The sequence below is a fragment of the Callorhinchus milii genome, unplaced genomic scaffold (genome assembly GCF_018977255.1).
Source record: "Callorhinchus milii isolate IMCB2004 unplaced genomic scaffold, IMCB_Cmil_1.0 Scaffold2, whole genome shotgun sequence".
Taxonomy (NCBI): domain Eukaryota; kingdom Metazoa; phylum Chordata; class Chondrichthyes; order Chimaeriformes; family Callorhinchidae; genus Callorhinchus; species Callorhinchus milii.
In genome coordinates, this window is record NW_024704743.1 from 69,495,645 (window position 1) to 69,512,853 (window position 17,209).

Below are 17,209 nucleotides of genomic sequence, written 5' to 3' on the forward strand. Positions count from 1 at the left end.
TTGAGGATTTTGGCGGTGGAACCGGGCAATGTTGCGGAGGTGGGGGAAGGAAGAGTGGGTCATAGCACAGATATGGGGTAGAAAGAGTAGTTGAGGGTCAACCAAGACCCCAAGGTTCTAGACTGGATAGTGAGGTGGAGGGTGCAACTGTGGATGGTGAAGCTGTCAGCGCCTGAGGTGATGAGGCACTGACGGGAGCCAATCAGGAGAGCCTCGGTCTTGTTGACGTTCAACTGAAGAAAGTTATCTCTCATCCAGGACTTGATGTCCGACAGACATTCTGTCAGCACAGCAATGGTCCTGGAGTCAAGGGTGGAGGCAGAGAGGTAGAGTTGGGTGTCATCCGCATACATGTGGAAGTTGACCCCATGTCTGCGGATGATGTTACCAAGAGGGAGCATATAGATATTGAAGAGGAGGGGACCGAGGACAGAGCTCTTAGGAACACGGCATGAGACGATGCGGGGGCTAGTTAAAATGTTTGTGGAGATGAAGTGGAGGCGGTGTGAGAGATGCGATCTGAACCATTCAAGGACAGAACCGTGAAGGTTGAGGTGAAAGAAGAGGCGGTGGATGAGGATAGAATGGTCAATGGTGTCGAAGGCAGCAGAGAGGTCAAGAAGGACGAGGAAGCAGAGGGAGCCCTGGTCGCAGATTAACAGAATATAATTTCCAATCTCCTCCCCTTCCAATATATCCGTAGATTCCCACTCCAGGATCCACATGATCCTCTCCTGTTTTTTCTGTTACATTACTCACCCAGATCACAGATCGTGTCATCAAGGCTGTCCTTACTGCTTTAAAATTATATTCTGGCCCCTAGAATATAATTGCACTTAAAGCGAAAGCGTTTTGTTTTACACAAACTCTATGTTTTCAATCTATCTATAGTAATATCCTTAAAAAAAGGTTGCGTGTCAATTCAAAACAAGATGACCGTGACAATACCTCCCGTGAGAGAGTGCACATTCCATTCCAAACGTGAGAATTTCCATCTGACACTTCTTAACAAATAGCTTCTTGCACAGAGAAGTTTGGTGTTTATTTTCTGTTGTACATATGAGCAGTAGTGAAGCAAAATAAGTTTACAAGGCTCAATGTTCTCTCTGAGATTGTAGTATTGGAAGGTAAGTGACTGTGGCAGGCATTTCCACGGTAATCTTGTAGAGGAGTGGAAACGTTTTTCATAGCAATGATATCCTTTAGGATGCACAGAAGGCTCTGTCTGAAATTCTAATATTTTGATTTCTGTAGCTCTCTGCACTTTATAATAATAACTGCTCACGTAGTGACTGGGAACCATGTATCCAAATGGAAAGGGGAACTGAATACTGTCCCCTATAGTAATAGAATGGCAATAGTAGGGGCAGGGGAATATTGGAAGGATGAGATCAAGTGGCCAAAGCGTCTTCTTCATCTGACCTTCTCTTCCCTCCCCTCACCCTGACCATTTCCCCCCCGCTTGGGTCCCGACCCAACTGTCCAGCGCCCTGGGACGTCCTCCCGACGTGAAAGGCGCTCAATAAATGAAATCTTGTTGTTGTTGTTGTTGTTGTAGTGATCTTCCAACTGCTTAATATTGTTGCTAGTCAGCAGAGGGAGGATTCTCCACAGGAGACTAGAGACCAAATGTAAGCATCTTAGTTCTCATGAAACAGAAAGACCACTTCAGCTATAGCAGGTAAGGATTATAATAGCACAGCCTGCAATATGCTACTGAAGGCAGAGAACTTCCAGCTCAGCATGACTATGTTTTCTTAACGTAGAGTTAAGGTGTATTGCTGTCGCTGTTATGTGGGAGTTTGAACTCTAGGATGGCCTATGCGAAACATCTAAATAAGCTAGAACTCTTCAGCCTCCCAAAAAGTATCTCACAGGAACCCAGATAAGATTTGAGATGTAGAAGATGCTTAATGAGATAAAGAAAAAAAACCAGAACAATACTTTCTAACACACAAACATAGGCACAATGAGGTTATGATGGGCAATTTTAGGATTGACATCAGGAAATATTTCTTTCCACAGAGCATATTCTTCAGTTGAAATAGATTACCAGGACAGACAGTTGAGACCAGGATACTGGACTCATTCAAGAATCACTCTGATCCTTTGTGCATCATTCTCCAAAATGTCCACACCTTTCCATCCCATACTCTGTCCTAGACATGCCCTGTGGTGCAACACCTTCATGTTCTATTTACAAATCTGGTTTGATCACCTCAGAAACTACGCCTCTACCCAGGGTCTAAACTGCTTAGTTTGCTGCAACAACATATACATATACATCCTATCATCCTTGGCAAACTGATGCCTCATGAATAGCTGTAACCATCATCACTCACTTCGCACTGCAGAGGAATACAATACACTCTTTATTTTCCACCACATGTTCAAGACATCCTCGAGCACAATACAGGTCCATGCTCTTACTCATACAGGCTGAAACCGCAGACAGTCCCATTCTGTCTGTCTTGGTCTTATCCTATTTGGAAGATTTGCAAGTTTACTCATAATGAAATAAGGATTATCAAAAGGTTATTAAAACATGGTTTTAGCCAACTCACCCTAGCCAGTTCTATCCTGATGTGGAGTACAGCTGTTCTGGATGAGTTTTACACACAGTGGGCAACAGTACTCTGCTCAATCTCATTGAGTAATGGGCTTGGACTCTCTGTTATACCTCTCAAACATTCCTGCTGAAAGCAATACCAGTTGGATTATAACTTTATTGTGACAGCAATGTACAATCAACATTTGCAATGATATTTATAACTTTCTTCATGAAAGAGGAAACTTCCCACTAGTAGAATGTTGAAAGAGGAAAGCAATTACACTTACATTTAGCAGTCATCTAACTATTTGTTGTGCCTGAGCCAGACACTACGAGGGAGCTGACACCATGATTATAAATATAAATGGAGAAGCGATTCATCCTGAAATCAGTGAAAATCCAATCTCCATTTGGTGCTCTAACTTGGCTGAATCATGCAATTCAACTCCGGTGAAAGTAACTTGAAAACATGTTAGAAGGAGCTCTCAATGAATAATACCCATTTGGATGTCATTTGATAACACACTCATCACTGAGTCAGAAGTTGTGGGTTCAAGACCCATGTTGGGACTTTGATCTCATAGTCTAGACTAACATTCCAGGATCACTACATTGCTGGAGGTCCTATCCTTCAGATGAGATGTTAAACTGAGCATGAACTTTAAGGATCCTATGGTACTATTCAAAAGAGAAGGGAATTTCTCCTGTGTTCTGTCCAACTGTCCTCCAGAAAAAATGGTCATTCACGTCATGGCTGTTTGTGGAATATTGCTGTGAACCATCTGGTTGCCTCATTTGCCTACAAATGCACAGTTCCAACATTTTACAGTAAAATCCCGTGAAGCACTTTAAGACACTTCAACAATGTGAAAAACACTATATCAAACCAAGCATTTTAAAAATTATATACTGAGGGCTACCAATGTACATGGAACCTTACCCCAAAAGAAGTGTAAGAGTGAAGCACCTTCAGGAGAGAGAAGGGGAGAACATTGTTGGGAAATAAAGAAATAGGCAATACTGCATTAGACATTTGAATTCACTCAACTTAACAATTTACACAAAACACAAAATACTGCAGATGCTGGAAATCTGAAAACAAAAACAGAAGTTGCTGGGGGTAAAAGGGAAGAACGAAAGTTACGTCAAAGAAAAGAGCAAAACTTCTTTAAGGTAGGCATTTCTAGAAGTGGCAGTGAATTAAATATAAACAAAACACAAAATACTCAATTCCAGTATCTGCAGTATTTTATGTTTTGTTTATATTTAACTCACTGCCACTTCTCTTCTAGGAATGCCTACTTTGAAGAAGTTTTTCTTTTCTCTTTGACGTGACTTTCGTTCTTTCCTTTTACCCTGCTCACCTTCTTTGCTATCTCCCAGCGACTTCTGTTTTTGTTAACAATGCACACAATTTGATGAGATCCAAATTTATCATTAAATACGGTATTTTAATGCCAGTCAACAACACCAGTAACAAAAATGATTAAAATTGGTCATTGAGACATCTCAAAGCACTTCTCAGAACATACTGTAAAGTGAATTGACTGTATAAGTTGAGGGTGAAACGCAGCAGCCAATTGCACACAGCAGTGTCCCACAAACAGTTGTGGATTAAGTGACCAAATTATACTTTTTTTTTAATTTGTAGGGATTATTGCCCCTGAAAGCGATCTGCCAATCAACTCACAATCAGGTTCCTACTTTCTACTAGGTAAATGGAGGTGTGTAGAGTAAGCAAACTTGCCTAAGGTTACACCCTGCCTGGGAATTGAACCCGGTTCCTCTCTCTTGCGAGGTGAATGCTCTAACCAATACTCTACAAGACTCCACAGCATTTTAAGTAAAAGCTGCCGCAATTATACACACAGTCACACCACTTTACAGTATATCCTGTGAAGTGCTCTGAGAATTCCGAACGATGTGATGGGGCACCAAATCAAATGTAAGTATTATCATTATTATTTAAAATTTAGACTTTCCATAAAATTTTTTTAAAGAGCAGCAAAATTCATTGGGGATTTTGTATATCAAATCCATTGCGAAAAAAGTTTATATTGTAAAATATCTTTCACAAATAGATTCAATTAAACATAAGCTTTCAAAATTCTCTGCTTTGATTACTGTTTTTGCGATGTTTATTTTACAGACTGTCCAGCGCTTTGGGACGGCCTTCTGACATGAAAGACACGAAACAAATGTCATTTTATATTATTTTGTGCACAGCTGACTGGACATATAGTCAGTAGAGTGCAATTATTATAATTATTTATAATAATTTATTATTATTTTACGAAAGTGATCGCTTACAAAATATACAATAAGATACAAATTATACTTTACAATAAATCCTGTGAAGCACTGAGATAACCTCCCAGTGTGAAACGCTCTATATTAAATGTGGTGATTATTATTGATGTTGTGTACAAAGCTTTCAACATAAACGCAAGTGTGAAGCGTGAGGGATGACATTGTGATCAGTAAAAACAAGATGAACAGCAAAATCATTTAAAAATAATAAATCACTTTCTTTTAAAAATAACACACTTTCAATGTTCGATTTAACAATAATAATCCTTGCATCTGACAAATACTTGGAATTAGCTTTAATCAGAGGTTAGTTTATTTGGAATTATATGCATTGCAACCATAACAATAATAATTTGATATAGCGCCTTTTCATGTTTTTGAGACGTCTGAAAGCACTTCACAGAATAATAATAATCCCTCCAAAACCAAAACCAATAATAAATTGGTCATTTTCAATCTACGACTGTTTGTGGGACATTGCTGTGCGCAATTGGCTGCCGCATTTGCCCACAAATATACAGTCAATTCACTTTAAAGTGTGTTCTGTGAAGCGCTTTGGGACGTCCTCCCGACGTGAAAAGCGCTATATCGAATGCAAGGATTATTATTATCATACTGTAAAGCAAATTGACTGTATATTCTGTGGGCGAAATGCGCCAAGCAATAGCGCACAGCAGTGTCCCACAAACAGCGGTGGATTGAGTGAAGGGATTACTACTCTCCGAAAGCAATGGACTAACAACCAGGTTCCGACTTCCTGCTGAGCAAACAGAGGCGTGTGGAATAAGGAAAAGTTGCCTGAAGTGTGACTGCCTGCCCGGGACTTCAAAACATCACTGTGGTTCTGTCTGTTCATAAAAGATGCTGCAGAAAAATACAGGTCTGTTGTGTGGATGAGGGGGTGTGAGCGCCAGGACCCGGGGGGCAGTGTCAGTGAGCAGAGTGTGAGCTCCAGCGGCACAGAGACAGAGAGAGAGGCTGAGTGTCAGAGAGGACACCCAGAGCTCCCTCACCCAACCCTCCCTCACCCAACCCTGACACCCAGAGCTCCCTCACCCAACCCTCCCTCACCCAACCCTGACACCCAGAGCTCCCTCACCCAACCCTCCCTCACCCAACCCTGACACCCAGCCCTCCCTCACCCAACCCTGACACCCAGAGCTCCCTCACCCAGCCCTCCCTCACCCAACCCTCCCTCACCCAGCCCTCCCTCACCCTCCCTCACCCAACCCTCCCTCACCCAACCCTGACACCCAGAGCTCCCTCACTCAACCCTCCCTCACCCAACCCTCCCTCACCCCCCTCACCCAACCCTCCCTCACCCAGCCCTCCCTCACCCAACCCTCCCTCACCCTCCCTCACCCAGCCCTCCCTCACCCAGCCCTCCCTCACCCAACCCTCCCTCACCCAACCCTCCCTCACCCAACCCTGACACCCAGAGCTCCCTCACCCAACCCTCCCTCACCCAGCCCTCCCTCACCCAGCCCTCCCTCACCCAACCCTCCCTCACCCAACCCTCCCTCACCCAACCCTGACACCCAGAGCTCCCTCACCCAGCCCTCCCTCACCCTCCCTCACCCAACCCTCCCTCACCCAGCCCTCCCTCACCCAACCCTCCCTCACCCAACCCTGACACCCAGCCCTCCCTCACACAAACCTGACACCCAGCCCTCCATCACCCAACCCTACATCACCCAACCCTGACACCCAGCCATCCCTCACCCAACCCTACATCACCTGACACCCAACCCTCCCTCACCCAACCCTGACACCCAGCCCTCCCTCACCCAACCCTGACACCCAGCCCTCCCTCACCCAACCCTGACACCCAGCCCTCCCTCACCCAACCCTGACACCCAGCCCTCCCTCACCCAACCCTCCCTCACCCAACCCTGACACCCAACCCTGACACCCAACCCTCCCTCACCCAACCCTCCCTCACCCAACCCTAACACCCAACCCTCCCTCACCCAGCCCTCCCTCACCCAACCCTCCCTCACCCAACCCTAACACCCAACCCTCCCTCACCCAGCCCTCCCTCACCCAACCCTCCCTCACCCAACCCTGACACCCAACCCTCCCTCACCCAACCCTGACACCCAACCCTCCCTCACCCAACCCTGACACCCAGCCCTCCCTCACCCAACCCTGACACCCAGCCCTCCCTCACCCAACCCTGACACCCAGCCCTCCCTCACCCAGCCCTCCCTCACCCAGCCCTCCCTCACCCAGCCCTCCCTCACCCAACCCTCCCTCACCCAACCCTCCCTCACACAACCCTCCCTCACCCAACCCTGATACCCAACCCTCCCTCACCCAGCCCTCCCTCACCCAACCCTCCCTCACCCAACCCTGACACCCAGCCCTCCCCCACCCAACCCTCCATCACCCAGCCCTCCCCACCCAACCCTGACACTCAGCCCTCCCTCACCCAACCCTCACCCAACCCTGACACCCAGCCCTCCCTCACCCAACCCTCCCTCACCCAACCCTGACACCCAGCCCTCCCCCACCCAACCCTCCATCACCCAGCCCTCCCCCACCCAACCCTCCATCACCCAGCCCTCCCCCACCCAACCCTGACACCCAGCCCTCCCCCACCCAACCCTGACACCCAGCCCTCCCCCACCCAACCCTGACACCCAGCCCTCCCCCACCCAACCCTGACACCCAGCCCTCCCCCACCCAACCCTGACACCCAGCCCTCCCTCACGCAGCAACAACCTCCATCCCACAGGAAAACCCTCCATCGCACAGCAACACTCAGCCCTCCACCACCGCACCACAACAACCCCCCGCGCTGCACCGCACAGCGCAGCCCCGACATCCAGTGACCGAAAGGAAACCCGGAGCCGCTATTGCCATTAACCCCCAACAACCGCCCCCGTCACCCCCACCCCCCCATCACAACAACAACGACAACAACGACAACAAACAAACGAGAGAGGAGCAAAAGCAGTGGGGGGTCGGGGGGGAGACCCTCGGGACTGAGTGAGTGAGTGAGTGAGGAGCTCCCGGAGAGAGTGCGCGGCTGAGCTGAGCTGCGGCTGCGGCTGAGGATGAGGATGAGGATGAGGTGGTCGCGGGGCGCGGCGGTGCCGGTGCCGGTGTGGCTGGTGGTGGCCGTGGGACTGGCGCTGACGGTGAGCGTCCGGCACCTCCCGCCCGGGGACCCCGCCCGGGGTGGGGGTGGTGGGGGGCTCCGGCCCGCCGAGCCCGAGCGGGCAGCCCCCGCCCCGCCGCCCCCGCCCCCGCCCCGGCCCCGGCACCTGCCCCGCCGCAGCCCGCGCCTCGACCCCCTCCTCAGCGACGAGGAGCTGATGGCCGTGACCCCGCCCAGACCCCGAGCCCCCCTCCGCCGCCCCGGCCCCGGCCCCGGCCCGGGGGGTACCGGCTGCTGGGGGCGGGCAGGGGGTCGCGGCCGCTGGCGGCGCCCGGGGAGGACGGCGACCCCCCGCTGCCCGGCGCGCGGGGCGGCTTCAGCGAGGCGGTGAGTGAGAGGATCCCTCTGCACCGGAGGCTCCCTGAGGTACGCGAGGCTTTGTAAGTACAGGAGCCGCTCCCTCCCTCTCTCCCTCCCTCTCTCCCCCTCCCTCCCTCTCTCCCCCTCCCTCCCTCCCTCCCTCCCTCTCTCCCCCTCCCTCCCCTCTCTCCCTCTCCCCCTCCCTCCCTCCCTCCCTCCTCTCTTCCTCTCTCCCCCTCCCTCTCCCCCTCTCTCCCTCCCTCCCTCTCCTCCTCTCTCCCTCATCGCCCGACGCTCCCGCAGGGGGTGGGGGGGGGGGCGTCTGTCCCACAGCCTCACCGCTGAGGGCACCTTCTGCCACCCACCCCCCACCCCCACCCACGACCCACCCCCCACCACCACCACTACAGTATAATAATAATAATACTCGCATTTGATACGGCGCCTTATTGCATCCTCGAGACGTCTCAAAGCGCTTCACGGAATATACCGTACAGTGCCATCCGTGCACTGAGGATCCCTCTCTTCCCCCCACATCCCACACACCCCCCCCCCCCCCGCGCGCCCCCGAAAGAAAGACACGCACTATGCGGGTAGACCCCCGCGTGCTGTCTTGTCTCCAGGCAATTCGACGCTGAACCACTTTTATTTATCCCGCCCGCGAGGGGAAAAGAAGGACACGCGGTTCAGGCAGCTCCTGCTCCGCCAGCGCTTGTGCTCCAAGTTGTACCGGAAATTTAAAGACCTGAGAGAAAAGTAACACTTTATTGGATTGGAAAATGTTGTAACGTTCTGCCGCGTAAGCCGACAATGTCGATCCCGCCACCAAAATCAATATTACATTGGAATGAATGTTCATACGGAACATGAAATGAAGAAACGGAAAGTGCAGTAAAGAGCTCTGTTCTGCTTGAGTTGTAGAGGTGGGGGTTTTGGCGAGCTGGGGGCACATTGATTTATTTCAATTCTAGCTCAGGGAGTTTTTAATATCAATTGCCAAAAAAAATCCAGGTTTGTTGGTCGGTGGATTGTTTGGGTGTGAGAGAAATGAAGGGCTGAAGGTAGATCAGCTGTGACAACGATGTGCTGAGCGGCCAAATATGTTTTCCACTTTGGGAAGGGGAGGTGCGCGCGTGTGTGTGTGTGTGAAGGCTACATACACAGTGAGAGCAATTTATATTGATTTACATTGGGGATGGTATATCCGCATCATTTCTACAATAAACAGAAAGACTATTCACACCAGTTACATGTCGTCTCATTTTACAATGAATAGATATTGTTTTACATGTCAGTGGTTTTCACTCCAACACTGTCTGTGTTCTGCTCCTTTAACGTGTGCACTGGCTGCACAAGGCATGTTTATAAATGGTTAATAGTTTGAGTGTCTGGGATTTGGGTAATCCAGATAATAAAGGGCCAATGGCAAGCAGATGCATTGCGCCGACTGAGCCTTGAGCATTCCAGGCTAAGAGGGTTAATAGCATTCGAAAATTAGATTTATTATAAAGCAACTTGCCAACCAGGAACGAATAAGTTAACGGCTGAATGACATAGAACTCTGATAAGAATCGTATCTTGGTTGAAATCCATGGTTTAGAGAGTCTTATTATCGGAGTGGCTTTTTTAAAATTTGGTAGAGGGTCATAACGCTGTTAAGTTCTGTTTTCCTGTGGCAAAATTAAGTTGATCCACTCAGCAATCCACAGTAATGTGTCATGCGTCAGTAATGAGTACAATTTAATTAATGCAGGCAGCACAAGCTTTGGAAGTGCAATTAATTGAGATTAAGCAATTAAGCAATGTACAATTTAGGGATCAGATCACATTGGCAACACAGAATTGTCCATGATAAGGGTTATGTTTTAAAACACACAACACTGGGCAAATTGGAGTTGGTAGAGTATACAACAAAGGCTGGAATTAAATAAAAACAAAATCCATTGGAAATGCTTCAGAGTCTGAAGAAGAAATTAATAATAAGAATAATCCTTGCATTTGTTGTCGTGCTTTATCACATCTTCGAGACGTCTCAAAACGCTTCACAGAATATGCTGTAAATTGAAATGACTGTGTATTTTGTGGGCAAAACATGACAGCCAATTACACACAGAAGTGTCCCACAAACATTCGTGGATTGAAGTGACCAATTTATTATTTTTTAAAGGTATTATTACCCCCATAAAAGTGACTAACAACTGAGTTCCTACTTACTGCTGGCTAAAGGACTCCACACTAATGTTTTAGTTTGAACTATTTATCTGCTCTTTTATAGCACTTTTATTTTTACATTTTTATTTCAACCATTCACATCTTTTTTTATTCAGAGTTCAGCATTTTAAAGATTTGTTTAAACACTGTCCGCATTTCTGGCAATGTCTAAATTGTAACCCATTGCTAGAAAAAAACGAAGAGTTCAAATGTCTGATATTAAAGGGTTAACACAGCACATTCCTCATTCTGATAAATCCTTACTTAACACAGATACAACATTTAGAAAATAAAACATCAATTATCTATGACAATGATGAAAAGGCAATTGAAGATTGTGTAGTTGAGTTCGAACTCTAAGCTCTTCTATTCTTTCATTGATGCTCTCAGATCCACATAGTTCTTAGTAGTATGATTACAGCTTCACAAAATCTATTAACTCAGTGCTCACGGCACTATGGAGTGTAATAATAATAATAATCCTTGCAATTGGTATAGCCTTATCACGTCTTCGAGACGTTTCAAAGTGCTTCACAGAATGTACTGTAGACAGCCAGTTGCACACAGCAGTGTCCCACAAACAGTCTTGTATTGAGTGATCAAATAATTCTTATTTATTTTTGAAGGAATTATTATCCCTGGAAAAGCAATCTGCCAATCGACAAACCACTGCATTCCTACTTACTGCTAGGTAAACAGAGGCGTGTGGAGTAAGGAAACTTTCCTAATGTTTCACCCTGCCAGGAATCAAACCCAGGTTCTCTTGCTTGTGAGGCGAGTGCTCTAACCACTGAACTGTAGAACTCCACTAATGCCGTAATGTCCACGTTGTCATCACTTTCAGTAACCAGAAATGTTATGACACTAAAGCAGGTTGAAGCTAGCGTATGCATTTTACCAGAGGCCTGACAGGAGTCCTGCCTATCTGCTTAACACGTTATCTGTAATTATTTCAAAGAATTCACAAGTTAAGTAAAGAAGTGACTTGCAAACTTGTGTCCGTAAGGAATAGAAAGTAAAATGTTGTCATTGATTTTGGTATCAACAACGACAACTTGCATTTATCTTGCATTTATACATGTATCATTCAGTCAGCTCCAGAATTATTAAAAAGTAAAGTAGCATTGAATAACTGCATAACGTAGTACTGATGCTGCAGTGGGAGCAGTAACAGCTGTTGTGACATCAGTAAAGTGGCATGTATCTAAATTAGAGAGCACAGCCAAAACCCATGGATTGTAAAGACAGAGTCAGGAGAGAAATAACTGTGGGAAGTTATTGAAGAAGAAAACACATAAGAATAATAACAGGAAAAATAAAAATAAATGTTAAAGATTATTTTTCATTTAATGACTTTCATTTCAATCGACATCTGTTTGTGGGATACTGCTGTGTGCAAATTGGCTTCTGCATTTTGCTCACAATTCATAGCCAATTTACTTTACACTATATTCTGTGATGCGCTTTGAATCGTCTTAAAGACGTGATAACGCCCTATATCAAATGCAAGGATTATTATTATTAAACAGAGAAAGGAAGAAAGAGGGGAGTAAAGACAGGCTTATCATATATTTCCCACTGTCCAGTTTTTAATTCTTCTAAAAAACATGCACAACAGGTTGAACAAAAGGATAATTTGAAACTCTGATAGCATGTGGTTGCAATGTGAGTGCTCAGCCACTCAACTGTTATGTTGAGTCAGTCTGTCATAATTGAGCAGAGCTATATCTCTCATTACTTTGTGCATAGATGTCTGCAGCAGGAATACAGACAGGATTTGCCAACAGCCAGTGTCATAATTTGTTTCCACAATGAAGCCTGGTCCACTCTTCTGAGGACAGTGAACAGTGTTATGGACACCGCCCCCAAGAAATTTCTTAAAGAAATCATCTTAGTGGATGACTTGAGTAACCAAGGTATGTCTTTTGGTTTGGAAAATGATAAATAACAGAACATAGATACAGTAAAGCGCACATAAGTCTTGTCTTTATCAATGGTATAATTGCCTAAGTCGTACATTCATCTGAGTCCCATTCGGTTTCCTATCAAAACCACTTCGATTTTTTTGTACTACTCGTATTAATATTTACCGGACAGTTGCAATGAAGCATAGTATTGATCCGTTAACGCATGCACGGAAGAACTTCATTTCCTGCGATTCAATGGGTTTGCCAGTAAGTGCACATTCGGTGACTCATTGAACAGCAGGAAATGTTGACCCGTCACTGCATGCGCACTTACCAGCTGCAGTGACAAACTACCTCATGCACACTCACTGGTTGCATTGAATTACGCATCACAGTGTAGATTATTAATTAAATTTTATACAATTTATAGAGTTTGGCGGCAACTCAGACTTCGTGTAAGTCATATTAAATGTTATGGTCCCGGCTGACACAACTTATGTGAGTTTTACTTTATAGTATGTGCGTGTGAGGGGGATTTAGAAGGAAGGAATAACACTAAATGAATTGTTTGCCCAATCGATGTACTAGTGTTAACACAATGAAATATTGCACTTGTACTACAGATTGTGTACATGGATATTGGATACAAACGCATTTTTGGAACAGTGCCTTCATCCACACTGTATTACTATGATCATTTCTGTTGGACATCAATCAGTTACCATCTGATTTTTAATTAATATATTGGAAATATGCTGTATTTCACAAATGCACATTGTAGAATTGGATATGTGGAACAGATTCCCACCAAAAGCAGATAATGCTGCAACCATCACCTCCTTCAGTAAAGAACTGTATACGTATTCATTTAAGTACAACACTGGAGCATGTAGGGATGGATGCCAGACAGCAATGAACAAATGCAAGTGACACAATGATTTCTGTGCAATAAGTTCCCCCAAGACACTGCATGTGCAGTGATATCCAACATAGGGCGGGTTTTGCATTGTAGTAGAAAGAATGGGGTTAGAGGACCAAATATCAGTTTGTACAGGTACCACTCAGTTTGCCCCATTTTATCTCCTGTTGCAGTTTTTTAGGCTGCATTTTGAAGATTATAGGTTCAATACTGTCATACTGGCAGTGCTGCATAGTTGGAAGTTCAATGCTTAGTTAAACCAAGATCCTCTCTGCCCATTCAGGGGGATATTAAAGATCCTATGTCCGTTGTGCCGGCCAACATTTCTCCACTCGCTTCTTGGCTTTTTGTGGGACATTGCTGTGTCGAAATTGGTTGCTGCATTTGCCCTTACCTGGGAAGCGCTGACATTGTAGGTTCTATATATAATTTAAAGATTATTCTAACACTCATTCTCCAGTGCAGAGAGCAGGTGGCCAGCTATTGGTCTTATTCCAGGACAGCTCCTCAGACAACTGCTAAGATGCAGTGAGAGCAGATCAGTGTTAACCTCCCTGCCTCCCTCTGGAATGCTACTTCAATATATTGGGCAGTGAAAAGCTCATGAAATGGTTGTGTACATGGTTGTGAAAAGAAGGTGATTGTTCAAAAAAAAGTGATATGTGATACAATGTAGGTAGTTGCTCCAGGAAATGTCCCAGTTAGACATCTGGACTGCTGTGAATGAGTCATCTACCTTTATTCAAAGTGTTTTGACCAAAGGTAGATGACTCATTCACAGCAGTCCAGATCCAAAGTGTTTTGACCAAAGTCTCCTGTTGTAGCCATTGAGCCAGTTGGCAGCAGTTTTAAACCCACTGCTATACAAATCCCAACTTCCTCTTGCAGGGCATCTGAAAGCAGCTCTGAGTGAGTACATTTCCAGGCTGGAAGGTGTCAAGTTGATTCGAAGCAATAAGAGACTGGGAGTGATTAGAGGTCGCATGCTTGGTGCAGCACGAGCGACAGGAGATGTCCTTGTGTTTATGGACTCACACTGTGAATGCCACAAGGGATGGCTTGAACCACTGTTGGACAGAATAGCCAATGACAGGTAAGCTCTGAATGTGCATGTGTGGGGAAGGAGTCTTGTTTCTGAATAGCTAATATAATTGATCATTTAGGGCCGAAGATGATTTTTTAAAATAAAATTTGATAAAGAAAGTAAAGTGGCACATTGTTATTTATAGCCTCTATTTTTCTGATTTTACAATGAAACATTTCCGCTGTGCAAAATGGGACTGACCCATGTAGCCTAACATCCTCCCAGGACTAATTGCTGTCAGTGGAACATGAGGCATTATTGGAGCTCACAGAATGTCAGAATCGAGCCTACCCTCTGGGGTGGTCTTGGTAGTCCAGGTCCTGAGCCAGTCTAGGCTGCAGTATTCCAGGACACTGCTGATGACAGCTCAGCCAGACTGGCTCCTCAGCAGGATTTGGAAGCTCAGACCAGTCACTGGGGGCAGGGATTCTTCCCACTCAGCTCCTGTGAACCCTGTAAGCCAAAGTCCTCACAGAGAGAGTGGTCCTATCTGCACAAGAAGCGGGAAAGCTTGCCAGACAGCGATATTAATGGCAAGTTATGCAGTTTTAGTTGGTTAGACTCCACATCACCGCAACATACACTCTGGGGTCCCCAAGCCTTGGCTCTTGTCGCACTGCACCTAATACTCTCTGGAATTAGGTAAGCAGGATGTGTCTTTCAGGGAGAGAGTGCATTCCATTACAAAAATATTTCTGGAATTTCCATGTATGGATGCATGGAAATCTGATTTGGATACTCTTTTGGGTGGGTGTCCGTATGTGTTCAGACATCCAGCTGACCAAAAAAATTTGGAACTCAGCCCTACTTGCTAAGTAGGGAAACCTTGTTAGTGGTGAGGGAAACACCAACCGAAACTGTCACTCCAATAATGACCTAGTAACTGACTCCTGTCATCAGCAAAGTTACATACATCTGTGATTGCAATCTGAACTGTCATATCCTAAGTGAGAAAGCACCAATACAAAAGAAGTGCTACAAGCAAGCTACAGTACTTTAGAACAAGTGAAGGAATCTTTTTCACACATCTTTATATAAATACTCATTGAACCGATACATATTCGCCCATATTTATAATTTTTCACAAAGTTGTCATAAGAAATATTTCTTTACAGAGGATGGATACAAATCAAAATTCTTTATCATAAATAGCCGTTGAAAGCCAAATTCATAACATTCAAAAGGGAATTGGATGACTAAGTACTTGAGGAACAAAAATAAAATGTTTGGAGAAAGATCAGGGGAATGGCATTAGAGTAGACAGCACCAGTGAGTGAGCTAACAATAGCTCAGGAATGATGAGCCAAATGGTCTTCCTCAATCTTGAAACATGGTAGGATTCAATGATTCGACATAAATTGATATTTGGGATTTTAAAGATGTGCTATAACAAAATTCTACCTGATGAAATTACTAATCTCATTAACAGAATATTTAGGATTACTCTGTCTGCTCCTTCTGGTACTTAATTTGCTTTCCAACGAAATAGGTTTAACTGTTGAACATCTGGAATGTTTCTGAATAGTGGACTGCCACAGGTACTGCATCCTGCCTATGCACTATCACTCTCCCAAGGTTATAACCTCTACAAGGCTGACTAACTCAAAATACCAACAATTTACAATGCACAAGACTCCTTTGTCATGATTCTCACAAAATAACTGGATATTATGAAAGGTATTATCATGGGTATTCAGTCACTACGCTTTACGGTATATCCTGTGGAATGTTTTGAGACATCCCCCCAACGTGAAAGGCTCTATATCAAATGTAGGGATTATTAGTATTACAGTATTACATCGACAGACAGAAATCCCCAAACTATTCAGTGCACTAATCTATTGGTATGGTCGTGTGAGATAAACTGGATATGTGGTGTTGTACTAGATGTTCAACAATGTTCAACTAAGGTGGAAAGGCCTAATTAATATATATCTTATGAAATATTTGTTTAGACTTTCAAAACCCCAAAGGCCACTTTCATTTCAAATCACATTGACTTGGACTGAACATGATCCTCCCTTTGGGTCTATAGTGAAAACTGATCCAAATCAGTCCTTGGGAGGTACTAAAATGAATAAGATTACCTGACCAACACATGCACTGAATCATTCTTTATGGCTTCAGTCCACAGGAGATTCCTGTCAGCTATTTACATTGACAAGATGCAAATTCTGTGCTTTACAGCCTCAGACAATCCTGATAGGAAGGAAGAGCTGGCATTTTGTTTTAATTCTGAAATGTGATCGGAGTAAATAACTCCACATTGTTTAAATTGGACAGTGGCTGATGCGCTGCAGAATTTCAGCAAATGTGCATTTTGCAGCTTGAAGCATAAATGTGGTAAGCAAATAGCACAATAATCTGTTGAAAGCCAAGTCCTTGGGAATACAGCTATAGATGGACAATAACAGATGTTTTTCATAGACAGCATGGTTTACGACCGCAGGTGCAGAATTGAATTCCAGCATAGACACAAATCTGCTCTGAGTGCAGTGCCTTGTGAGGACCAGGGTACCACATGTTTACAGTCATTCAGTGCAACCTGGGGTAGTTACAGTGTGGAGCCAGGATCTTGTGCCATTTACTGGAACATTCAGAACATCAAGCAATAACTAAGTTGATACAAATATACAAAACAAATTCTCGTAAAAAAGCTTACATGATTTGTGACTCTACAACAGCAAAATACTCTTGGTTATTGAGACAATAAATTAGTTTAATCATACATTACATGAAATGTAACGTTTTCATACATCAACAA

General features: G+C 45.0%; 1 protein-coding gene across 1 annotated transcript in view; it reads left to right on the forward strand.

Annotated features, from left to right (window-relative positions):
- The first annotated feature begins 7,920 nt into the window (after positions 1–7,920).
- The window catches only part of LOC103181277 (polypeptide N-acetylgalactosaminyltransferase 15), a 42,603-nt gene continuing 33,314 nt past the window's right edge, over positions 7,921–17,209 (forward strand). Inside the window, exons 1-4 of the mRNA XM_042346982.1 lie at positions 7,921–8,004; positions 8,169–8,404; positions 12,285–12,451; positions 14,250–14,454. Coding sequence (XP_042202916.1) covers positions 7,921–8,004; positions 8,169–8,404; positions 12,285–12,451; positions 14,250–14,454 — 692 coding nt within the window. The remainder of the gene's footprint in view (positions 8,005–8,168; positions 8,405–12,284; positions 12,452–14,249; positions 14,455–17,209) is intronic.